The sequence below is a fragment of the Dipodomys merriami genome, unplaced genomic scaffold (genome assembly GCF_024711535.1).
Source record: "Dipodomys merriami isolate MVZ:Mamm:240054 unplaced genomic scaffold, mDipMer1.0.p SCAF_3, whole genome shotgun sequence".
Taxonomy (NCBI): domain Eukaryota; kingdom Metazoa; phylum Chordata; class Mammalia; order Rodentia; family Heteromyidae; genus Dipodomys; species Dipodomys merriami.
In genome coordinates this window covers 86,317,164-86,343,800 of record NW_027204492.1, presented here as the reverse complement: position 1 = coordinate 86,343,800, position 26,637 = coordinate 86,317,164, and the positions used below count along the sequence as shown (strand labels likewise).

General features: G+C 40.1%; 1 protein-coding gene across 1 annotated transcript in view; it reads left to right on the top strand.

Moving 5' to 3' along the window:
- Positions 1-26,637, top strand: part of Jade3 (jade family PHD finger 3) — a 61,988-nt gene that overhangs the window by 8,762 nt on the left and 26,589 nt on the right. Inside the window, exons 4-6 of the mRNA XM_070040571.1 lie at positions 16,486-16,643; positions 21,028-21,218; positions 24,377-24,588. Of these exons, the coding sequence (XP_069896672.1) occupies positions 16,486-16,643; positions 21,028-21,218; positions 24,377-24,588 (561 nt within the window). The remainder of the gene's footprint in view (positions 1-16,485; positions 16,644-21,027; positions 21,219-24,376; positions 24,589-26,637) is intronic.

The following is a 26,637-nucleotide window of genomic DNA, read 5'->3' as shown; positions in this document are numbered from 1 at the left end:
ATTGAACCTTTTCATTATAATGTGATGCTTTTTTTATCTTTGGTAATTTCATTTGCTCTGAAGACTTGGGTCTTTATTTTTAATTCACTGTATCAGTCTCTCTTTTTTTTGCCAATCCTGGGGCTTGAATTCAGGGAGGACCTGGGAGCTTTCCCTGAGCTTCTTTGTGCTCAAGGCCACAGTGTCACATCCAGCTTTTTCTGAGTAGTCTACTGGAGATAAGAGTCTCAGAGAATTTTTCTGCCTGGGCTGACTTCAACTGTGATCCTCGGGGCTGGGAAGGTGGCTCAGTGGTAGAGTGCTTGCCTTGCATGCATGAGGCCCTGGGTTCCATTCCTCAGCACCACATAAGCAAAAAGAAAAGAGCCGAAAGTGGTTCTGTGGCTCAAGTGGTAGAGTGCTAGCCTTGAGCTGAAGAACTGAGGAACAGCGCCCAGGCCCAGAGTTCAAGCCCCACGACCGGACCCCCTTCCCCCCCCCAAAAAAAACTGTGATCCTTAGGTCTCAGCCTCATGAGTATCTAGGATAACAAGACTGAGCCACCAGCTCCCAGCTCAGTTTCCCACCCCTCCCCTTTTTTTGTTCATTTCCTTTCTATTTGAAGAATTTCATTTAATCAATCTTTAGGGTAAGACTGCTGGTGATAAATCCTCTTAGTTTTCCTACATTTGAGAATGTTTTCATTTTACCTTGTTTCCTAAAGGACATTTTTGTTTGATATAAAATGCTGCTTTGACAGTACTTTTCTTTCAGCTTTTGAAAAACAATGCTTTTTCCTTCTAATTTATTCTAGTGAGAAATCTGATACCATTCAAATAGTTGTTCCACTATAGATAACTAGTCACTTATTTTTTAATTATTTCCCAGAATTTTTCTTTTATTTTGAGAAGTTAGCTTATGTCCCTAGGCATGGATTTCTTTTGATTTACTTTATTTGGAGTTGAGGAAGCTTCCTAACTGTCAAGTTTTTAGCCATTCAATATTCTTTTCACCTCTACCTTAAAGATAAATTCCCTGAATGTTAGATACTCTTTATTTTCCTACAGGTCCTTCTGCCTCTTTGATTTTCACCATATGTTCTTTTCAGATTGAGTGATTTCTGTTGTTTGCTGGTTCTTCCTTTTATTTTTCTTTATAGTTCCTATTTCTTTGCTGAGACTTTGTTTTTTATTTCCAAGTGTTTACAGTTTCTTTTTTGCTGAGATAAATTAATTGCACAAAGGGATTTCACTGTGATATTTCCATATGTTTATATAATGTACTTTGATTAAATTCACCTCTTTATTATACGTTCTTAACCCCCGCCCCCCCCCCCACTCTTCTTTTCAAAAAGTGTGCTAGTCCTAAGGCTGAACTCAAGGACTGGGCATTGTTGCTGAGCTTTTTTGCTCAAGGCTAGTGCTCTACCACTCAAGTCAGAGCTCCACTTCTGGCTTTTTGGGTGGCTAATTGGAGATAAGAGCCCTCATGGACTTTCCTGCTGAGATTAGCTTTGAAATGTGATTCTCCTATCTCAGACTAGGATTACAGGCATGAGCCCCTGGCATCCAGTTACAAACGATATTTGTATTGAAACATTTTTACTTTGGACGCTTTCAAATACTTGTCAGGTTATTCTGACATCTGTGCTGTCTTGGTACCTGTGGTTGTTGACAGTCTTTTCTCATTTCTAGCTACTTTGATGAATGATTTTTCCATTGTACCCTGAACCTTTTTTGGTGTTATATTACAAGATATTGAGCCTCACTTAAATCTTCTCTTTTATCAATACTCTGAAGTAATCAGACCAGTGGGAATAACGGTGTTGACTCTGCCACTTAAAGAATACCTAGACCCCCTGTCTTTGCTCTTGTTATCTCTCTAGGAAACAAATTACTACTTGGTGGTAAGGGAAATTCTTACTTTGTTGACTATACTAATAGTGGAGAAATGTTTTAAACCTCTTTCTGCAACAAATTTTCATAGTAAATTACTGGTTTTAAGTGTCCAGTTTGTGAGTTTTAGTTTATTCACAGTCGTGTAGCCATCACCACAATCTAAATTTAGAATGTATTTATTACTCTAGATAGAAACTTCATAATTCCATTTTCCTAAATCCAACCCTAGTAACCTCTTATCTATTTTCCATCTCTATAAAATTTCCTATTCTGGATATCTTCAGTAAATGGAGTCATACAATATGTGTCTATCTTCTTGGATTTAGTGTAGTGTTTCAAGGCTTACCCATATATTTTATTTTTTGGGGGGTGGGGGGAGGTCCGGTCGTGGGGCCTGAACTCTGGGCCTGGGCGCTGTCCCTCAGCTCTTCAGCTCAAGGCTAGCGCTCTACCACTTGAGCCACAGTGCCACTTCCGGCTTCTTTCTTTTTGCTTATGTGGTGCTGAGGAATCGAACCCAGGGCCTCAGGCATGCAAGGCAAGCACTCTACTACTGAGCCACCTTCCCAGCCCAAATCCACATATTTTAGTATATATTAGTGCCTCACTTTTGTGACCAAGTGATATTACATTGTATATGTATGCTATGTTTTTTTGTTGTTGATGATGATGTTTTTTGTTAATTGTGGGGCTTGAACTCAGGGCCTGGGTGCTATCCCTGAGATCTTTTTGCTTAAGGCTAGCACTCTAGCACTTGAAGCCACAGCACCACTTCCGTTTTTCTGGTGGTGAATTGAAGATAAGAGTTTCCATGATCCTCAAATCTCAGCCTCCTGACTAGCTAGGATTACAAGCATGAGCCACTGGCACCCAAATTATACTAAGTTTTGTTCATCAGTTGATGAACATATGGGCTCTTTCCACTTGTTAACTTCTTTGAATAGTTCTGCTGTGGACATTCATATCCAGTTTTTTGTATGAACATAGTTTTTCATTTGTCTTGGACATACATCAGTGAATGGAATTATTTATCATACTGTTAATTCTTTTTAACATTTGATGAACTGCCAGATTATTTTCTAATGTAATTTTGTCATTTTGTGGGGGGGATCTGGTCATGGTACTTGAACTCTGGGCCTGGGCACTGTCCCTCAGCTCTTCAGCTCAAGGCTAGCACTCTACCACTTGAGCCACAGTGCCACTTCCGGCTTTTTTCTTTTTGCTTATGTGTGCTGAGGAATGGAACCCAGGGCCTCAGGCATGCAAGGCAAGCACTCTACCACTGAGCCACCTTCCCAGCCCCTATTTTGTCATTTTTTTCAGTCCTACTAGCAATGGGTATTTGAAATTTCTTACTACTATGGGCACTAGACTTTAGACTCATGTTTGTCTTCTCTCTTAGCTTTAGAGACTTTTGTGTTTGTCTTCTCTCTTAGCTTTAGAGACTTTTGTGTTTGTCTTCAAGAGACACTATCCCTGACAGTACCCTAGCTGTTAGTCTCTGTTATTATCACTGGAGACTTTCACTTGGCAATAAGGTCTGGAGGAGGAGACATTTTTTAGTCTTCTGAGTAACTCTTCATTTTTGGAGTGCATACTGTCCCTGGGTGAAAGGTATGAGGAAATGGCCTTCACTGGTTGAGCTTTTTTGCCTCTACCCCTATTCTCTTATCTGACTTCAGCAAGGATCCTATAATGTTCTCAAGTCTTTGTTCTGAGCTTCTTACAGAGATGTCTTTCCCCTGCAGATGAAGCCTTTTGTTCAGTAAAGTAGCAAGGGATTTAAGTATCAGACACCCACCCAGCACCATTTAAGAGCTTTCCTCAGGTCCCTCCACCCATCTTCCCTTTTTGAGTTCCTTGAAAAAGTTTAGAAGAGGGTGCAAACCCCTTATGACTACAGCCCTCAAGAATTTCATTATTGGGCTGGGAGGTGGTTCAGTGGTAGAGCGCTTGCCTTGCATGCATGAGGCCCTGGGTTCAATTCCTCAGCACCACATAAGCAAAAAAGAGAAAAGCCGGAAGTGGCGCTGTGGCTTAAGTGGTAGATCGCTGGCCTTGAGCTGAAGAGCTGAGGGACAGCGCCTAGTCCCAGAGTTCAGGCCCCACAACCAGACCCCCCCAAAAAAAAAGAATTCCCTGTTACTTAGCAAAGTCATATCATACTATATTGTAAATTACCAAAAAAAAAAAATTGGGGAGGGGGGTCTGGTGTTGGGGCCTGAACTCTGGGCCTGGGCGCTGTCCCTCAGCTCTTCAGCTCAAGGCCAGCGATCTACCACTTGAGCCATAATACCACTTCCTCATTATTATTTTGTAATCCCCACTTGGCCTCCAACAATTCATCAAAATTTCTAATTGAATGTTCCTACAGTGTCTTCTGCCTGACGTAAGCAAATATTCTGTCCTGTGTCTCCCTGTAGATGCCTGTCTCTGAGTTGGGAGTTCGTCCTGTGGCTTATTTCTCTGACAAGTTTGTGAACATTTTCTACTTTGCTTTCCTGTGTTGTCTTTATTGTCTTACAGAGATGGGAGTTTATTTTTTTCTGACCCTACATAGTCTGAGATGACAGTGGAAGTCTCAAATCTCAAGGTTTTGACTAGGACTTAGTCATTGCAATACAACATGAATTACTCTTTTTGTTAGGACTTAATTGCCTATATAATTTCTTTGATATTTAGTACATTAGTGCAATTCTTTTTTTGGGGGGGTGGAGTCTGTTGTGGGGCTTGAACATGCTTGGGCGCTGACCCTGCGCTCTTCAGCTAAAGGCGAGCGCTCTACCACTTGAGCCACAGGGCCACTTCCAGTTTTCTAGTGGTTTATTGGAGATAGAGTCTCACAGATTTTCCTGCCCGGGCTGGCTTTGAACTGCAATCCTCAGATCTCAGCCTCCTGAATAGCTAGGATTACAGGCATGAGCCACCGGCGCCCGGCTCATCAGTGCAATTCTTTTTTTTTTTTTTTTTTTTTTTGGGTCCGGTCGTGGAGCCTGAACTCTGGGCCTGGGCGCTGTCCCTCAGCTCTTCAGCTCAAGACTAGCGCTCTACCACTTGAGCCACAGCGCCACTTCCGGCTTTTTTCTTTTTGCTTATGTGGTGCTGAGGAATTGAACCCAGGGCCTCAGGCATGCAAGGCAAGCGCTCTACCACTGAGCCACTTTCCCAGTGCAATTCTTATACCATGTTTCCCCTCTAATTTATCCTCTAAAGAAGAGTTTCATGTTACTCTATGAATGCCAAGTATGGTTTAAGGCATTTGTGTAAGTTCCGAAAACTACATACAAAATTTAAGGGTATATTCTTTTTTTTTTTGCCAGTCCTGGGACTTGAACTCTGGGCCTGGTCACTGTCACTGAGCTCTTTTGGTCAAGACTAGCATAGCACTCTACCATTTGAGACACAGTACTACTCTCAGCTTTTTCTGTGATTAATTGGAGATAAAGGTTCTCACAGACATTCCTACTCAGGCTGGCTTTGAACCATAATCCTCAGATCTCAGCCTCCTGACTAGCTAGGGATTATAGGTGTGAGCCACCAGCACCTAGCAGGTATGTTCTTATTTGAACAGTTCTTTCCCTGAAATAATTATCTGACTCTCTAGAAGACCGATATTCTTTTTTTTTCTTTTTTTTTCATTTTGGGTCCGGTCATGGGGCCTGAACTCTGGGCCTGGGCACTGTCTCTAGCTCTTCAGCTCAAGGCTAGCACTCTACCACTTGAGCCACAGCACCACTTCCGGCTTTTTTCTTTTTGCTTATGTGGTGCTAAGGAATCGAACCCAGGGCCTCATGCATGCAAGGCAAGTGTTCTACCACTGAGCCACCTTCCCAGCCCCATTAAAGATATATTTTTCATTGCTAGAAAATGCTCAGAGTGCTAAATAACCAATTTGAATGTATTAAGAAATCTTCCATTCTTCCCAAAATAACTCTGCATATAATCTGGACCTAGAGTCTCATTTATTTATCTAAGACTGTCATAGCAACAAAGTAAAAGCTCCTATTTTTAATTTTAGTAAGATTCTCATTAGCCATTAGATATTAAGCATGTGAACATCTAATGATGTGATATTTTCTTTTCTTTTTTTTGGGGGGGGTGTGGGGGGTCCAGTCGTGGGGCCTGAACTCTGGGCCTGGGTGCGGTCCCTCAGCTCTTCAGCTCAAGGCTAGCACTCTACCACTTGAGCCACAGCGCCACTTCCGGCTTTTTTTCTTTTTGTTTATGTGGTGCTGAGGAATCGAACCCAGGGCCTCAGGCATGCAAGGCAAGCGCTCTACCACTGAGCCACCTCCCCAGCCCCATGATGTGATATTTTCATGCATGACATGTACCTCATCAACCTCACACCCTTTTTTTTTGGGGGGGGGGAGTCTGGTCGTGGGGCCTGAACTCTGGGCCTGAGTGCTGTCCCTCAGCTCTTCAGCTCAAGGCTAGCATTCTACCACTTGAGCCACAGAGCCACTTCCGGCGTTTTTTTTCTTTTTGCTTATGTGGTGCTGAGGAATTGAACCCAGAGCCTCATGCATGCAAGGCAAGCACTCTACCACTGAGCCACCTTCCCAGCCCACCTCACACCCTTTCTAGCACTCTCCCTTATCCCCACTCCTTGCCTTCTTGAATAATTTTCACAGGTTTCTATATGCATTTTCACATATACATATAAAGTGCTTCAACTATATTCACCCTTTTTTGTCACACTGATACCCACCGCCAACAGAAAGTTCTCATATTTTAATGCAGTAGAGAGTACTACATACATTCAGGTAGAGGTTATTTACATCACTTTGCCTGTATTTCTAACAAGGCTAATTCTTTTGCTTTTTGCTCTATTACCAATAAAAATAATTAAGCCATCTTTTATACAAAAGGGTCACTGAATGACATGCAATATTAACCCCAAATACCATCTCTTACATTCATTTTGCTTAGGTCCCCAAGTCTGACTTGACTGTCCCCCCCCCCTTTTTTTTTTGTCGGTCGTGGGGCCTTAACTCTGGGCCTGGGCCCTGTTCCTAAGCTCTTCAGCTCAAAGTAAGTGCTCTACCACTTGAGCCACAGTGCCACTTCTGGCTTTTTCTGCTTATGTAAGTGCTGAAGAATCGAACCCAGGGCCTCACGCATGCAAGGCAAGCACTCTACCACTGAGCCACCTTCCCTGTCCTGTTCCCCCTTCTTGATTACAAGAATCCATATTGTATTCTTATTGTTCGGTTTGAGGTAAAAGGAATAATACAACTTAATCTAAGAAATCTAAATATATGGTATTTTATGGTCATTAATGTTCCCATTGTTGTTGCCCAGGCCTATCAAAATGTTCCATTTCTTTTTATGTTGCCAAGGATTATAACTTGGCATGCTGGGCAAGTACTCTACTACTAAACTCCATTGAGTTTCAGGCACAGAGCCAGATGTGATGGCTCACACTTATACTCCCACCACTCAGGAGGCTGAGGCAGGAGGATCATAAATTCAAGGCCAGGCTGAGCTATAATAGCAAGACCTCTGGGGGCTGGGAAGGTGGCTCAGTGGTAGAGCGCTTGCCTTGCATGCTCGAGGCCCTGGGTTCAATTCCTCAGCACCACATAAGCAAAAAGAAAAAAGCCGGAAGTGGCGCTGTGGCTTAAGTGGTAGAGCGCTAGCCTTGAGCTGAAGAGCTGAGGGACAGCACCCAGGCCCAGAGTTCAGGCCCCATGACCGGACCCAAAAAAAAAAAATAGCAAGACCTCTGTCTTGATAAGTTTCCTTTACTTTAAATAATTGGTCCATATAGATAGCCTGAAAATATTTTTCTGCCTTAAGATTGTATAATTGAGGTCAGTGCCCTTTGATTAAACATAATAGCCATGTTTGCAGCTGTTTTCTGTGTTTGGAGTGACGCACTGAGTAATCAGTTATGTATGGTTTTAGATTTAGGTGAATATGAATTGACACTGATCTACCTTTCTGCTTCATTGATATAAGCCAGACGACAGTCTCCTTTGTGTCACACAGGAAGTAAATGTGTTTTAACTTTTCTTCTGAAAAATGTCACACAAATAAATGTTCAAAGTAACTGTGCTTTTAAAAACTGCGCACTGAGAGATGTTAATGAGAGCAATAAAAGCCAAAGTTGTCCATGAGGGCATTTTCATTTTGTGGCTCTGGCAGTTTAAGCATTGATTTTTTAAATTGAATTCACAGTGAGACCTCCTTTGTTTCTGAAAGCATCTAAGAGGCCAGATGCACATGCAGTGTTGGATTTGGCATAGCTTCTAGACTGTATGTTAGCCTGTGAATCCCCCCTTTGACCATAAATGAGTAGTTATCTACTAAGTACAAAGCCTTTTTGTTTCAGGAATTTTGGGGGAAACCACCAGTGCATGTAAAACAGGCACATGATTAAAAACTTGTAAAACTTCTCAAGATTATTACCTAGAATGATCACTGTGATATGCATCATTTGTGATCTTTTTAAGTTTAGCAGCAATTGCCCATGTTTTATTTTGTGAAGTTTCTTCTTCCTGATAGGACACTTTCTTGGGAATCCTGCAAGTTTTTACAGATAAATTAGGAGCACTTTAGTTGAATTGTGAACTCATTTCTCCTACTCTACCAACAATTATTTTATGGATTAAATAGAGCTCAGCTATATACTTTTTTGTGATTTTAGAAGGCAATCTGAGGCATGATTATAATAAAATTACTTCGTCTAGTATTTTAGCAGTTACAATTCTCCCAATATCATGCTATGTATGCATGATTGCCTGTTTAATCCTTACAACAACCACTATGAAATATGCATTATTACTGTCTTCATTTTACAGATCAGTAAACTGAGATTGAAATTTTTGATAATTTGCTAAAAGCTACCAAGTAATGAAACCATTAGACTAACCCAGGTAGCCTATCCCAGAACCTATATTCTTTTCTTTAAAAAAAAAAATTAACTATATCAAATACAATCCTGGTTTAAACACCAAAATATAAAAATACATTCAGATCTACGTGTGTGTGCGTGTGTGTGTGTGTGTGTGTGTGTGTGTGTGTGTGTGTGTGCATGCACACGCATGCATGCTTAAACTCAGAGCCTGGATGCTGTTGTCCCTCAGCACTTCACTCAAGGCCAGTGCTCTATGACAAGAGCAACAGCTCCACTTCAGGATTTTTGTTTGTTTTTGTTGGTCCTGGGGCTTTAATTCTGAGCCTGGGCACTGTCCCTCAGCTCTTCTGCTCAAGGCCAGCTCTCTACCACTTGAGCCACACCACATCTGGCTTTTGAGTGGTTTACTGGAGATAAGAGTCTCATGGGCCTTCATGCCCAGGCTGCCTTTGAACCTCAATCCTCAAATCTCAGCCTCCTGAGTGGCTAGGATTACATGCATGATCCACCAGTGCCCAGCTTACTTCAGGCTTTTTTGCTGGTTAACTGGAGATAAGTCTCACTAACTTTTCTGCCTAGGCTAACTTTGAACTGTGGTTCTCAGGTCTTAACCTCCTGAGTAGATAAAATTATAGGTATAAACCACCAGTACACAGCCAGATCTAGCTTTTTATCTTTGTCTCTGCTGTCTTTGTCTTTTCTCCTTCTCCCTCTCTATATCTCTCATACTCTCTATTTCCTTCTCTCCTCTTCCCTTCCCTCCCTTTTATGATTTGAATGTGTCTCTCAGAATTCATGTCTTGGAAACCTAATCCCCAATTCAGCACTGTCAGCAGTGGAATTCAATAAATGATTAGGTTATGAGGGCTTTGCCCTAATTAATGAAGCATCAGTTAATGTCATCACCAAAGGAGTGAGTTGCCATGAGAGTGGACTTGTTATAAAATCTTGCTTTTACGCCAGGTGCCTGTGGCTCACACCTGTAATCCTAGCTACTCAGGAGGCTGAGATCTGAGGATCATGGTTCAAAGCCACCCCAGGCAGGAAAGTCCATGAGACTCTTATCTCCAATAAATCACTAGAAAAACAGAACTGATACTGTGGCTCAAGCAGTAGAGCGCTTGCCTTGAGCTGAAGAACTGAGGGATAGCACCCAAGCCCCAGAGTTCAAACCACAAGACCGACCAAAAAAAAAAATCTTGCTTTTGCTGTCATCCTGTTTGCCCTTTTACCATATAGGATGATACAGTACCACAACTCACCATGATGAATAAACAGAAAAATCACTAGAGATTCCAGATTTTAGATCCATGAGCCAAATAAATATGATCTTTATCAATCATTCCATCTTAAGTATTGTTATGTAAAAAATAAAATGGAATAAAACATTCCTCTCCCTATTTTCCTTTCTTCTGCAGATTTTTAAATTTCATCCTTTTTCAATTTTCTTTATGAAAATATATGCAAGTATATGGATATGTATTAAACCCATCACCAGCCAAGACATGTTGGGGGCAGGGTGGTTATATACAGTGGGTTTTTTTTTGGTTGGTTGGTTGGTTTTTGTTGTTTTTGGTGCCAATATTGAGGCTTGAACTTGGGACCTGGAAACTATCTCTGAGCTTTATTTTTAGCATAAGGGCCATGCTCTACCACTTGCCACAGCTCCACTTCCAGCTTTTTGATGGTTAGTTGGCGCTAAAGAGTCCTATAGTGTTTCCTACTTGGGCTGGCTTTGGACCACAATCCTCAGATCTCAGCCTCCTGAGTAAGTAATTAGGATTACAAGCATAAGCCATCAGTGGCTGGCTGTATTCATTTTTAAAGCCTTTAAAATACCTTTTCTTACCAGAAACTGGATCATTAGATAAATCTGCCTCAGTGCTAAACTTACATTCTCATTCCCTCTTCATCACCTTATATCCTGTCTCATGTTTGAGATGTTTGACTTACACAGCAGTATAAGACATATTCTTATTCTCTGCCTAAGGGAAAATGCTTTTCTAGAAAACTTGGATCTGAAACTGTTTAATTTAGATAGCTACAAAATTTAGGCTTTATCACATAAGTCTGCTGTTTTTCTCTAATGGGGAAGGAAAATTATAATAATCATTGGATTTAGCTTTGAGTTCACTTAAGAAAAACACATATGTGCCAGGCTCTGGTGAATCAGACCTGTAATCCTAGCAACTCAGGAGGCTGAGATCTGAGGATCGCAGTTTGAAGCCAGCCTGGATAGGATATTACAGGACACTCATCTCTAATTAACTACCAAAAAGCCAAACATGGGGTTCTGGTTCAATTGGTAGAATGCCAGCCTTAAGCACAAAAGCTCGGGGACCACACCCAGGCCCTGAGTTGAAGCCTCAGGACTGGGACAAAAAAAAAAGAAAAACAGGTATGACTTTCTTGGTATTGTATAGTTTGAGGTTTCCCAGACTTCACAGGGTACATATACCTTGGAGATTTTGTTATTTCTAAGCAGTGATGAAGGGCTAGATGTCATTGACCTCTGTATCTGTTTGTGTTCAGTCTTCAAGTTACTCTTCTGTTTTGTAAATATATTAGCTTCCTAGGCTTGTTGTAACAAATTATCTCAAAGGAAGTTCTTAAAATAACAAGAATTAAAAAAAACAAAAAACAAAAAAAAACACAAGAATTTGCCAGGCACCTGTGGCTCAAGCCAATAGTCTTAGCTATTCAGGAGGCTGAAATCTGAGGATCATGGTTCAAAGTCAGCCCCAGCAGGAAAGTTCATGAGACTCATATCCAGTTAACTACCAAAAAAGTCAGAAATAGAGCTGCAGCTCAAATGGTATAGCACTAGCCTTGATCAAAAAAGTGTTGGGACAGTGCCCATTCCCTAAATTCAGGCCTCAGTACTGGCATAAAGAATTTGTTCTCTTAAAATTCTAGAGGTCAGAAATCCAAAATGAGCCAGTCTTGACTCTGCAAAGGCAGAGGCTTTATGGAGATTGTAATCTCTGAATTGGAAAGCTCTGGGACCATCAACATTGATTAATTTTTTTAGATGAATGTATCATTTAGTCACTGATTCTTCTTCTTCTTAAATCTCCCTCTACCTTTGGCTTATAAGGTAATTTATTGCTTTTAGCCCCCATCAACTTATTCCAGAATCAGTTCTTCATCAAGATATTTAACGTAGCATCAATAATCTTTTCTTTTGTCCGTCATGGTGCTTGAACTCAGGGCCTGGGCTCTGTCCACTCAGCTCTTCAGCTCAAGACAAGTGCTCTACCAATTGAGCCACAGCACCACTTTTGGTTTTTCTGGTGGTTTATTTGAGATAAGAGTCTCATGGACTTTCCTGCCTCGGCTGGCTTTGAACCACGATCCTCAGATCTCAACCTCCTGAGTAGCTAGGATTACAGGCGTGAGCCACCCGAGCCCAACAGCATCAATTATCTTTCTCCCAAAAGGGCAGCACCCACAGGTCCTGGGAATTAAATATAAAAGTATCTTAGGAGGGGCTGGGAGGGTGGCTCAGAGGTAGAGCGCTTGCCTTGCATGCCTGAGGTCCTGGGTTCCATTCCTCAGCACCACATAAACAAAAAGAAAAAAGCCGAAAGTGGTGCTGTGGCTCAAGTGATAGAGTGCTAGCCTTGAGCTGAAGAGCTGAGGGACAGCGCCCAGGCCCAGAGTTCAGGCCCCACAACCGGACCCCCCCCAAAAAAGTATCTTAGGAGTGGAGGGAGCTCCATTCAATTCACTGTAACATATTCTCAAGATACTTAGGAAACTATATAGAATAGACCTCATAAACAGATATGTCATATATAAAAACATTACTTTCATGCCATGTGTTTTGTGTGTCACTTGGAAAAGTAAATATTTAGGGATGTTGAAAAAAATATGGGAAGTGGTGCTGTGACTCAAAGTGGTAGAGCGCTAGCCTTGAGCAAAAAAGCTCAAGGACAGTGCCCAGACTCTGAGTTTAAGAAACACCACAACTGACAAAAAATAGTAAGGAGCTGGGAAAGTGGCTTAGTGGTAGAGTGCTTGCCTAGCATGCATGAAGCCCTGGGTTCAATTCCTCAGTACACATGAACATAAAGGGCTGGTGGTAGTATGCTATGTGGCTCAAGTGGTACAGCTAGTCTTGAGCAAAAGCAGCTCAGGGACCAGAGTTCAAGCCCTGGGACTGGAAAAAAAGAAAAATACATGGCTCTAATAGTTTTTCCAGATTTACGGTGGTATTGACCACAACACTGCCTTGTCCCAAAGACATTATTAGCATAGTACAATTGTAAATTGCCACCACTGCTTAACCAATACCTTCTTAAGGCACTCTAGTAATTTATAGAAATCGGTTGAAGTATTCAGCAAAATGAGTCATTGTCTCTTGCTAGTCACTCCAAACAGTGAACTCTGTTCTAAACATATTAAATGATCCCCTCTTACCCACACATGCAAAGTATTATGTAGTAAATCCCAGGTTTTTTGGTTTTCTATTAGCTTTCTCCTGTGCAGCACCAATTAACTTTAATTGGTCAAGATACTTAGTAGGGAGGCTGGGAAGGTGGCTCAGTGGTAGAGTGTTTGCCTCACATGATGAGGCCCTGGGTTCAATTCCTCAGCACCACATAAACAGAAAAAGCCGGAAATGGCACTGTGGCTTGAGTGGTAGAGTGCTAGCCTTGAGCTGAAGAAACTAGGGGCAGAGTCAGGCCCCACGACCAACCAAAAAAAAAAGATAGTAGGAAGGCCATTTTGTCCCCACCTGACCACCTACATGTATAAGATACATATATACACAAATATAAATATATGTATACTTATCTAATTGGTTCTGGTCATATTATTAATACTAAATCTTACCTTAAGTGAAACCAACAAGCATTTTTCAAGTTGTCCATGAAAAGGAATGAATAGAATAGCTCTTACTCATTTAAATGGCATCATTCAATTATATGACTATTCAGTCCTATGCTTTGTAAAATGTCAGTTTAAACAGATCTATACCTCCTGAGAATTAGTTGCTTTATGAGATCATGTTCTATGCCTTTGCTTTCATTTAACAAAGAACTTGGACAGTTTTTCTCCTTAGAAAATTGTAATAAGCATTAAATATTTCCTTGATAGCATCTCTTTCTTTGTTCTTACAAAAATATAGGCAAACATATTTATCTTTAGCCTGAAAATACTATTTTTTTCATACTAGAGTTAATGAAGCATAGACAAATGTATGTATGCTTTTATGTGACAGTCTATTGTTTAGATGTTACCTAGACTTTTATTACTAAACTCATTTCTGAGTTAGCTTAAGAACATACACTTAAGGGCACAAATTTCTGTTGCTAAAAAAGACAGAATTGCCAAGCTAAGGCCACCATTACTATTTTTGTCATGCATGTTTGCAAGTTAATGCACACCTTTCTTTGCCCTTGAGTTACTCACAGACCTGTTGAATCGGATGATCACAAAAGTCTGAATTGTAGTTTTACAAATTTATCATCATCCCTTAAATCTCGTATTTAAAGTTTCCACATACTTAGGGATCCCTTTTAGGGATGGGATTTGAAAGCCCCTTAGCTGCCACAGCACCCTTATCATTCCTGTCCTCCTCACCTTTGAGGAATTCACTAATAACAAAATAAAATTCTTTTGATAAACCAGATAAGTAAAAAGCTAAAGACAATGAGACTAAGGATATTATTTAAGTTCTAAGTATAAAGATAACTATGTATGTGGCGTGTGTGTTGGACAGATGCAAGGGGAAGGAGAAAACACATCGGTGAGAAAGAAGCACAGTAAATATAGCATAATATATATAATTACAAAATATGACAGAGTTGAGATCAACATGAGTCATACCAATAAATGTGTATGTCTTAATACCTATTAAAGAAAAATATATTGGCTACCAGTGGTTCATGCCTGTAATCTTAGCTACTCAAGAGTCTGAGATCCATGGATCTAGATTTGAAGCCAGTCCAGACAGGAAAGTCAGTGAAATTCTTATCTCCAACTAAGAATTATTTCTAAGTAATTTTAAAAAAGTGATGGGAATTGAAACATTATAAATGGATATTTGTTGCTTATTTTAGGAATTTAAGGGTAATTTTGTTTTAAGGCCCCAAGTTCTGAGTGCTCTATCTTGTCATTTGAGTCATGAGCTCCCAAACCCTCCTCAGATCTCCCAGAATTGTGAATAAAATATTTCAACCCATGGCTGTGGACAACGAGAGGGGCTTTTGACCCTGCTAGGATTCACACAGGAGCTGCTGGGGACAGGTAGATGCTGTCTATTTCTCTTTGGAGTCTTGTCTCCCCTTTGGGGAAGGTGTAGAGCACTCAGAACTCGGGGGCCTTAAAACAATTGTTTTAAGTTCTGAGTGCTCTACCTTGTCGTTTGCATCCTGAGCTCCCAAACACTCATCAGCTCTCCCAGAATTGCAAAGAAAACATTTAGAGCAGTTACTGTGGACAGTGTGAGGTGCTTTTGGCCCTTCTAGCATGCACACTGGAGCTGCTCGGGATAGAAAGATGCTATTTCTCTTTTGGGGCTTGTCTGTCTTTGGGGAAAGTGTAGAGCACTCAGAAGCTGGGGGCCTTAAAACAATTGTGCCTTAAAACAATTGTGTTTTAAGGCCCGCAGCTTCTGCGTGATCTATCTTATCGTTTGCATCCTAAGCTCCCAAGCACTCATCAGCTCTCCCAGAATTGCAAAGAAAAAAAATTAAGATTTGTCACTGTGGACAGTGTGAGGGGCTTGTGGCCCTTCTAGGATGCACAATGGACCTTCTTTTTTTTTCTTTTTTTTTCTTTTTTTGATTGGTCATGGGGCCTGAACTCTGGGCTTGGGTGCTGTCCCTGAGCTCTTCAGCTCAAGGCTAGCCCTCTACCGCTTGAGCCACAATGCCACTTCTGGCTTTTTCTGCTTATGTGGTACTGAGGAATCGAACCCAGGGCCTCATGCATGCAAGGCAAGCACTCTACCACTAAGCCACCTTCCCATCCCCCTTTACAATAGTTAAAAAAAAAAGTTTAAATAATTTTTTTAAATAAAAAATAAAAGGGCTGGGAAGGTGGCTTTGTGATATAGTGTTTGCCTTGCATGCATGAGGCAATGGGTTCTATTCCTCGGCACCACATAAGCAGAAAAAGCCAGAAGTGGCACTGTGGCTCAAGTGGTAGAGCCCTAGCCTTGAGCTGAAGAGCTGAGGGACAGTGTCCAGGCCAGAGTTCAGGCTCCATGGTCAACCAAAAAAATTTTTCAATAAAAAAATAAAAATTATTATAAAGGCGATATAAAGAGGAGTTACAATTACATGTCAGATAAAGCGTACATTTCTTTTTGGACAATGTCACCCCTTCCCTTACTCTGTCGCAAGTTTATACAAAATGTTTTAAAGTGACCTATATTGTTTAAATTCAAGGAGCCCAAGAATAATTCAAAAGAGGTTTCTTTTATCGAGAATAATCTGGCTTTTCTTGTCAATGTGTTGGAGATACTTATCTTTTTTGAAAATAGACAGTAGTAGAGAATGGTCTTTTCAAAAGGAGAACATTAAAAATAGTGTTAATGAAGGGTAAACAAAGGAGGAGGCTGCAATGCTTGGTAAGAAATGTATGCATTATCCTGCCCATGTAATTGTAGCCCCTCTGTACAGTATGTTCTCAAATAAAATAAAATACAATTTAAAAAAAATAAATAAATAAAAATAAAAATAGTGTTAATTCATACGGATGGTCTTCTAAGGTATGTGCAATGTATCTTCCCAGGTATTCCGGAAGGACCTCATCAGTGCTATGAAAATTCCAGATACTCACCACATTAATCCTGATAGCTATTACCTCTTTACTGACACATGGAAAGAAGAATGGGAAAAGGGAGTCCAGGTCCCAGCCAATCTGGACACTCTGCCAGAGCCTAGTATCAGGTATTTACATGCTTGCATCATTCATTGACTTAGTGTATGAATACTCTCATAGCTGTGTATGCTTTGGTCGGGGAGGGAGGAAGGAACTTACCTTGTTCTCATATCATGTTTACCAATTCACTGAAACCAGTGACACATTGTATCAAATCATGATAGATCAGTAAAGTCAAGATCATTTCTTTCTAAATGTATTATGAGCCTATTTATAACATGAAACTGAAGTCCAATCTGAATTCATGATAGGGTTTTGGGAACCAAGATTTCCAAATCTGTCTCAATAATCAATATCATTTATTAAGCCTTGAAGAAAAAGATCATTAATTAAACCTTCCTCCTAGAAAATTACCTGAATATAATAGAAGCCTCTGGTGATGATGTAAATATAAGGTCAAAGCATACAGTTTATAAATTTCAAACCTAAATAAGGGGATAGTAGAATAATTGGGTTAACTATAAGTACATATCTTTTATTTGTGAGCACTTGCGAAGGTAGTTAAGTAGAAGTGGACTTTGGTTTTGTAGGAAGGAGAGGATTTTTCTTCAAGAGTAATGATTTCAGCTCAAGAGTAATGGCTGTAGTTTTCCTTCATATGTAGAAGCTAGAATTAGTTTATAAATACATAAGAAAATCTGTTTAGTGGTGTGCAAGTATATTCCAATGTATTAACCAATATGCAAGATTCAAGGGAGAACTGAAATAATGTAATTTCTTAGAAAGGCAAAGTCAAATTTCAACAAAATAAACACCAGGATTTGGGTTCTTGAAATGGATAAGGGAGGATCATGGCAAGAGGAGTAGACAAATAGAAGGAGAGGAGAATACAGTCAAGAATTTAATGTATATCCTAAAAAAAAACTAAGAAAAGTGAGGAAAAGAGTAGGTTGGGAAGGATGGTTGATACTGTTGAAAGAGGTGACATTGATCAAATGCATTGTATTCATAAACTGCTTTGATAAATGACAATTTATTTGTACAAGTACTTAAAGATAATTTTTTAAAAGAGTAGTGGCTAGTTTTGGAAAACATTTTTCTTTTACTGGTCTTTGTGTTCTCAATGTTTTACACAAAAATGTTCAGTATAAGCTTGAGTGAAAGAAGGAATGAATAGAGCATAGAGCTCCTGGGCAGAGGCTAGTGGGACCTGCTGGTTGCTATGAGAAATTGTAGATCTCATTGTACATCTGTTTCTGTCCCATATTAGGTTTCTTTTTTGAGACTATGCAGACCAGGCTGACTCCAAAACTTGCAATCATGTCTCAGCTTCCCCAAATGCAAGGATTATAGGCATGTACCATCAAAGCTGGCATATATTAGTTTGTTGTTTGTTTTTTTTTTTTTTTTCTGTCAGTCATGGAGCTTGAACTCTGGGCCTGGGCACTGTTCCTGCTCTTCAGCTCAAGGCTAGCACTCTACCACTTGAGCCACAGCGCCACTTCTGGTTTTCTAGTACTTTACTTATTTATTTCTAGTAGTCTCATGGACTTTCCTGCCCGAGCTGGCTTTGAACCCTGATCCTCAGATCTCAACCTCCTGAGTAGTTAGGATTACAGGCGTGAGCCACTGGTGTCTGGCTTGTATTTGGTTCTTAAAGGGCAGAGATAAGCTTCTTTGGATTCTGTGTTCCTAGTACCTAATTCTAAGTCTTAGCCATGTTCCAGACATGCTTGTCAAATCACTTTTTAGCAACCCAGTCTGTCCCACCTCACAAAGAGGTTGTGCACACTGAAGGAAAGTTCCACTGACTTCTTCAACACATGTTCTGATCTTCACTCACTCACTTGTCATTTACACCATCTTCTGCCTCCTAAATGTCAGAATAACTCGAATGAAAACAAGATTGGGCACTTTCATGTCCTTGTTGTCAGCATTATTATAAACATGACAACCTTGCTTGTCTTCCATTCCATTGGATTGGAATGCTGGAGGATTATTCCAATCCAAGCATTATTGAAACATCTCAGTCTTGATTTTGATTCAAAATCAGTATCATTTGTCACTAAATGGAGGCAATATTCTTGCAGGTTAAATGGAAAATGTTACATATACCATTTTAAAAATGATAAGTAAAGAAACAAAAATAGAATAGCAATTTTAAATTTAAAGGCTTTAGAGTTGGTGGCACGTACTCCCTAATTTATGTAAGGTTTCAGAGCTCTATTTGTTCTGAGCATCTATACTAGTTACCATTAGTACTGTGAATTTTCTGAAAGTCCCTTATTTCTCAGAGTTCTTTGCCTACCACAGAAAATATTTCACTTTAATTAAACAAAACAGACTATTAAATTATTAGTCATTAAATTTTTAACTGGTTGCTCTTGATAGTTAGAAGGCATCAGTAAGGATCTTTCTGTAGTATACAACCTTCATTCTCAAGTTTTAGGGTACATCAGAATCTCCTGGAAGACTTTAACTTCACCCCAGAGCTTTTGGAGTCAAAAAAGCACACAAACCTACTTGAAAAATAAACTAAAGCAAAACAGGCTGGGGCATGGCTCAAGTTGTAGTCTTGCCCTGGCAACTACAAAGCCTTGATTTCAAACCCTAAAACCATCAAAAGAAAAATAGTCCAACAGTGACTATTCTAAGAGCTAAGAAATAGAATCTGGGGCTGGGAAGGTGGCTCAAAGGTAGAGCGCTTGCCTTACATGCATGAGGCCCTGGGTTCGATTCCTCTGCACCAAAAAGAAAAAAGCTGGGAGTGGCACTGTGGCTCAAGTGGTAGAGCGCTAGCCTTGAGTTGAAGAGCTGAGGGACAGCACCCAGGCCCAGAGTTCAGGCCCTACAACTGGACCCCCCCCCCAAAAAATAGAAGCTGATCTGAGGATGTGGCTTGCCCTAGCCCTAGCAGTAGGTTCCATCCCAATACCATAAGAAATATTTGAAGCTGCTCATCTGAAGTCCTATGCTCAGAAACTGACACAGTATTATTTCCACCATTTTTGGTGTTGTTGGTCATAGGCCTTAAACTCTGGGCTGCAGCAATGTCTCCATGCTCTTTTTGCTCCCAGCTAGTGCTCTACTACTTTGAGCCAGTTCTGGTGATTAATTGGAAATAAGAGTCTCATGAACGGACTTTATTTTCCAAGTTGACTTTGACCATGATCCTCAGATCTCAGCCTCCTGAGTAGCTACATTTCCAGGTGTGAGAAACCAGCATCCAGCTATTCCCACCATATTTTATTAATGCTATTTGAGAAGGCTTCCAGATTAAAGATGGATCCCATATTTGTACAAAATGAGTTCAAAAGATTTGATACTATCTTCAGTTTACCCCACTACTATTACTCTCTTTTTTTTGTTCTTTTTTTTTTTTTGGTAAAACCTTGAACCCAAGGTCTTGCATTTGTTAGGCAAGCACTGTAACTTGAGTCACACTTCCAGCCCACCTTTGTTTTTGACTTGAAGTTATGCACTGTTGCCTAGGCTGGTCTTGAACTCCTGGGCTCAAGTGACTTTTAAAAGAGATTGCTATCACTTGATAAATGCTTTGAGTTTGTAGAACTCTTAAGTGTTTTCAACTCATTTGCATAGTGAAAATAATACATTTAACACTCACTCAGGCTACTGACACCAGCCATTTCTTTACAATATATTAATCCAAACACATTATTTCATATAATAGTCATGTGATTTGATAGTAATCGTAATTTATCATTATCCCTACTTTTTTTCACTAAAAAAAAAAAACCCTGAACCTTAAATCACTTCCCAGAATCACCAAGTAAGTGACAGAAAACAAGCGGCTTGTGTGAATCGAAAGCCTGTACTTTGTACCAACATCCAGTATTGTCTCCATGACAGAAAACTGAATTTGGCTCAAATACATCTTCGATGTGCAATCTGGCCATACCTTTGTGCAGATATCACCCTTTCTCATCCTTCCCTTTCTAAATACACTACATGACCCTTACTTATGTCAAAAACAGAATTATATACAGTGGCATTATAGTAGAGTCTTAGACTCTATGAAGGTGAATAAAGCATAGCAGTGAATTCACAGCAAAACACAATACAATTTGCAGAACCACTTGTTTTCTAGAAAGAGATTTACCATACTTCTGTTAAATATTACAATGCAAGTCATATAGAGTGCCCCAACTCCACTCAATAGCCTTAATACTGGGGGGGGGGGAGAGGATTGGGTTGGGGGTCAGGGGGAGGCTGGGAAGGGATGGGAAGGGGAAATAAAGGAGGAGGCTACAGTGCTTGATAAGAAATGTACTCATTATCTTGCCCATATAATTGTAACCCCTCTGTACAGTATTTTCACAATAAAAAATAAATTTTTTAAAAAACAGCCTAAATACTGTTGGGCCCATTCAGTCTGTGCCTGGGACCTGTCAATTGTTAAATCTTACCTGTACCATTCTCTTGCTTTTGTAGGATTATATCTGAGAAGGTAAATAGTGTTCCCTTTGTCCTACCTCGGAAATACATTCGTTGCTCCAGCCCAGACGCTGAAGAGCCTGGCTTTGTCAATATCATGGAGTTGTCAGCAGCTACATGTCGCTATGATCTGGATGACATGGATATCATTTGGCTTCAAGAACTCAATCATGACCTTACAGAAATGGGTAAGTTGTCTTCTTAGAAGTAGTGAGTTGACTCAAACCCATGATTTTTTTTCTCAAAGTTCTTAGGATCTTTTAAATTTGCAATAAACACTGTACTTCTTTACTCATGATTTTTCTTGACTGGAAAAGCAAAGCAGAAGGCCCGAGTAATTTCTTTTGGTTCATAATAATATATATGTGTGTATCTTTTATATATTTTTTTCACTGTAATATTTAACAGGAGTTTCTTAAGACATTTTACATTGTAGATAAAGTGAGAATACTTAGGTAAATGATTTTTTTGCCATTATGAAGGTTAAACTTGATGCTTTTGCATGCTAGGTAGATGTTCTGCCACTTGAGCCACACCCCAAGCTTATCTTAGATCTTTTTGAGAATTTTCCTTAAGCCTTTTTTTGGTCAGTCATGGGGCCTGAACTGTGGGCCAGGGTGCTGTCCCTCAGTTCTTCAGCTCAAGGCTAGTGCTCTATCACTTGAGCCACAGCACCACTTCAGGCTTTTTCTGCTTATGTGGTGCTGAAGAATCGATCCCAGGGCCTCATGCATGCAAGGCAAGCACTCTACCACTAAGCCACCTTCCTAGCCCTCCTTAAGTCTTATAAGCCATAAGAATAAATATGTATTCTTACAAAATCGCTAGTCATAAGAAGAAAACTCTTTTGTTATGTACATCTGACATTTGCGTATTTTAGTTGGGCTGAGTGTAAAAGACTAAGAAGAAAGAAAAGTATCGAAGGAAAAAGTAGTCAAAGCAAAAGAAAACCAGAATTACAATTAGACCTTTCTGAGTTTGTATTGTACTTTGTGATTGAAAGTACTATTGGCCTTTGCCAAGCTCCATCTAAAAAGAAGGCTAAAGACAGCCCCAAATGGTAAATATAGGCTATACTGCCTTTTCCCTATAGTATGTGTATACAATGTGCTTTTCTTTGTTCTCTCTCCCTCTCTCTCTCCCCCCTCCCCCTCTCTCCCTCTCCAACTCCTCCTTCTCCCTCTCCCTCTCCCTCTTTCCTTTCCCTCTTTATTCTCTCTCCCCAATCTCTCCTCTTTCCTCTATGTCCCCTATCTCCTCTCTCTCATTGCAGGGTTTGCACTCAGGGCCTGGGCACTGTCCCTGAGCTCTTTGCCAACAAGTGCTCTACCACTTTGAGCCACAGCTCCACTTCCAGATTTTGAGAGGTTAATTGGAGATAAAAGATTCATGGGGGGGGGGCTGGGAAGGTGGCTCAGTGGTAGAGTGCTTGCCTTGCATGCATGAAGCCCTGGGTTCAATTCCTCTGCACCACATAAGCAGAAAAAGCCAGAAGTGGTGCTGTGGCTCAAGTGGTAGAACACTAGCCTTGAGCTGAAGAGCTGAGGGATAGCGCCCAGACCCACGACCGACCAAAAAAAAAAATATTCATGGGGACTTCTCTGCCCAGGCTGGCTTTGACCTGCGATCCTCAGATCTTAACCTCCTGAATAGTTAGGGTTATAGGCGTGATCCACCAGTGCCTGGTGTCAAACCTATTCATGGGGACTTCTCTGCCCAGGCTGGCTTGACCTGCGATCCTCAGATCTTATTCTGCTGAATAGTTAGGGTTATAGGCGTGATCCACCAATGCCTGGTGTCAAACCTGGCTTTTAAAATGCCAATGAGGGGGCTGGTAAGGTGGCTCAGTGGTAGAGCGCTTACCTTGCATGCCTGAGGCCCTGGGTTCAATTCCTTAGCACCACATAAGCAAAAAGAAAAAAGCCGGAAGTAGCGCTGTGGCTCAAGTGGTAGAGTGTTAGCCTTGAGCTGAAGAGCTGAGGGACAGCGCCCAGGCCCAGAGTTCAGGCCCCACGACCGGACCAAAAAAATAAATAAAATAAATAAATAAATAAATAAATAAATAAAATGCCAATGAGCATTTTAGCTCAGTGGTAGAGTGCTTACCTTGCATACACAAGTCCCTGGGTTCAATTCCTCAGTACCACATAAGCAGAAAAAACTGGAACTGGCACTGTGGCTCAAGTGGTAGAGCACTAGCCTTGAGCTGAAGAGCTGAGGGACAGTGACCAGGCCCAGAGTTCAGGCCCCACAACCGACAAAAAAAAATTGCCAATGCTATTCAATTTTATAAAGTAAAGATAACATAAAAGTTTATTAGAAGAGAAATACAACAACTAAGTGTTGTAATCCTAGCTACTCAGGAGGCTGAGATCTGAGGATCACAGTTCAAAGCCAGCCTGGGCAGGAAAGTCCATGAAACTCTTATCTCCAATTAACCACTAGAAAACCAGAAGTAGAGCTGTGGCTCAGCAGCAGTCAGGCCCTGAGTTCAAGCCCCACAACCAACAAACAAAAAAAAGTCAGGTTTGAAAAGTATTTCATATGTATAATTATGTACACATAGTACCTAAATCTTGCTTTTTTGCCTTAATACATTTTGTATGAATATTTCCTTGTATAGCCGTTAGATGTGTTTATTGAAGCCAATTAACTAAGAGAATCATTTGTATCCAAATAAGTATATAGTGTATTTTATGCCACAAACTAATATTCAAAATTACAAAGCATGACTTATTTCCTTCCTCGGTTGAAATATGAGAGAGTTAGGAGGAGACTAGCTGTGGTTTAGATAGAAAATTGAAAGTGTCAGTAATAAAAATATTAAATAAACACAATGAAATGTACTTCTCATGTATCAACCACTAATAATATTATAGGTAAATATTAGAGAAGCAATAGTAAAAAAAAAAAAAACTCTGAAATCTGGTTGAGAGCAAAACTAGTTTCAGCTTTTAGAATCCTACAATGAAACCCCACCTGGTTGTAAAATCTAATATATTCTTTTAAAAATGCTTAAAACACCAAGCACCAGTAGCTCATGCCTATCTATAATTTAGCTACTTGGGAAACTGAGATCTGAGGATTGTGATTCAAAGCCAGCCCAAGCAGGAACATTTGTGAGACTCTTATCTCTAGTTAACCAGCAAAAAGCCAGAAGTGTAGCTGTAGCTGAAATAAAACTTGCCTTGAGCAAAGAAGCTCAGGAACGGTGCCCTGAGTTCAAGCCCCAGGACTGGCACAAAAATGCTTTTAAAAAATTAATCCAACCCTTTCCTGCTGTTTGCACATAGTAGGTAACTTGGGAATAACAGTTGATTGATGGATTGTTTGTATTTCTGTACAGGTCAAGAGTCAGTTAATGAGACACTTATGGAAAAGGTCATAGAAGCCCTGGAACATCTTTGCCATGAACGCATGAGCCATGCTATTAAGACAGTGGAAGGATTAGGCATAGAGTATGATGAAGATGTGATCTGTGATGTGTGCCGCTCTCCAGACAGTGAAGAAGGGAATGATATGGTATTCTGTGATAAGTGTAACATCTGTGTGCATCAGGTTAGTACGTTTGGAGATCACCACCTCTGCATGGCCAGCCTTTCTGAAGCTCAGTGATGATATCTATCACCCATATCAGGATAGCAATGTATATTTAAGGGTAAAGGTAAAACTTTGGGTTGTTGTTCTTCAGTATTTCCTCTGGAAACAATACTTTAAATCTCTGAGATATCTTAGCTACTAACTTTCTAACTTGGCTAAACCCAAATCTTTAGTTTGTTACTTCATATCCACACCATTGGAATTACCTTGTTGATTTTTCCAAGGAGTCCCATGCTTCCTGCCTGGGAGTCTCTGCTCTACCTTAAAATCACTATGATATTATTGGTTTATACTTATAGTTAGTAACCTTGATTTGTTTATACTTCATGCCACATTGGAAAGCCACATTCCTTATCTGGTACCTAAGGCTCTTCCTATGCACTACTGTCAGGCAACTAGCCTCACCCTGTGATTTAAATCTAATGGACTGCTTTTGTTTTTGTTTTTTGGTGTGGGGCTTGAACTCGGACCAGGGTTCTGTCTCTGAGCTCTTTTGCTCAAGGTAGCTCTCTTACACTTTCAGCCACAATGCCACTTAGGTTTTTTTTCCCTAGTAGTTAATTGGAATGAGTCCCAAGGACTTTCCTATCCAAGCTGGCTTTGAACCACCATCTTCAGTTCTCAGCCACATGAGTAGTTAGAACTACAGGCATGAACCCCACACCTGGCTTAAAATACTATCTTAACCCCTTAATTTTGCAAAAATACAAGAAAAGGTTATATTAATTTACTTAGATTATCTTTCTTTCTATCACACTGCCTAATAATAACAAGGTTAATGTTGCAAGACTCATTTCAGCTTTCTTTCCCCACAAGTGTATTGATGAATATCGCTGGCACTGTATTGTCTCCTAATTCCAGCTGTCAAAAATCTACATATCTTCCAAAATCAAGTTCAAATCTTTTCTTAAGTGAATCTATTGTGTTGTGTTCATATTATTACTTTATCTAGCAAGCACTGTAGGTATTCACCATTCATGAACCTGGACTATACTACATGCTGAAGACAATCAGTGATGAAGAGGCAGACATGCTTTCTGCCCCCCAGGAAGATCATAGTCTGGTACAAGGACTACAAGGAATTGCCAATTTAGCATAGTACTTCAAGGGGTCGTTTTAGACATAAATTCATGCTACTATAAAAATGCATATAAGGGATAAAGGTTAAGGAAAATTCCCAGGAAGTGGCAGCCCTAACAAATCTTAATGACCAAAAGGAGAGGTCAGACGAACCAGCAAAATTTGTTCAGGCAGATAGGAGAACACATTGATAGCAAGTAGTAAGAGTAGGATAATCATGTCAAAGACACTTCTGTTTACTTCATAATGGAAAGGTGGAACAGGGAAGGCCTGAAGACTGAGGACAGAGAAAGTCAAAGGGAAAACACGTGAAGGATCTTCTAACAAACTACTGAATATCTTTCTTTTCCTGTCAGTGCTAAAAGATATAATTGTAATTTAGAAAAATAATTCTTTTACAAAACTAAAATGACTAGATAACATAGGAGAGAAAGAAGTCAATCAGTAGTTGACACTTTAACTCCAGGGCTACCTAACTTAATCCTTTGTGTGTCAAAAGTATTCAGAATTTTCTGTGACCAATTTCTTCATTTACCTGTGTCCTTTAAAAGTGTGAATTTTGAAAGTTTATGAGTTCCATCAGTTATTGGCACTTAATACACACATTCAGTGAGAGCAGAAATTCTTTACCATTTAACTACAAACTTAAGTATTCAATACATTTCATAGTCCCTTCCCTGCAATTCCAAAATTAAAAAGTGCTTAATGACTACACTTTTGCCTGAAGTTCTGTACCACAACTAATTTGTGAATATCAGAACTAAACCAATGTGAGGCCATTTATATTCTTTACCCATTTTGTGGAAATACTATTTTTTAGAGAAATATTAATGTATTTGATTATGTCATGCTGCCCTTTATCTCATTAGTAGTTAGATAGTTAAGTAGTATACCATGTTACTATTGTATGTTGTAAAATGTGACCAA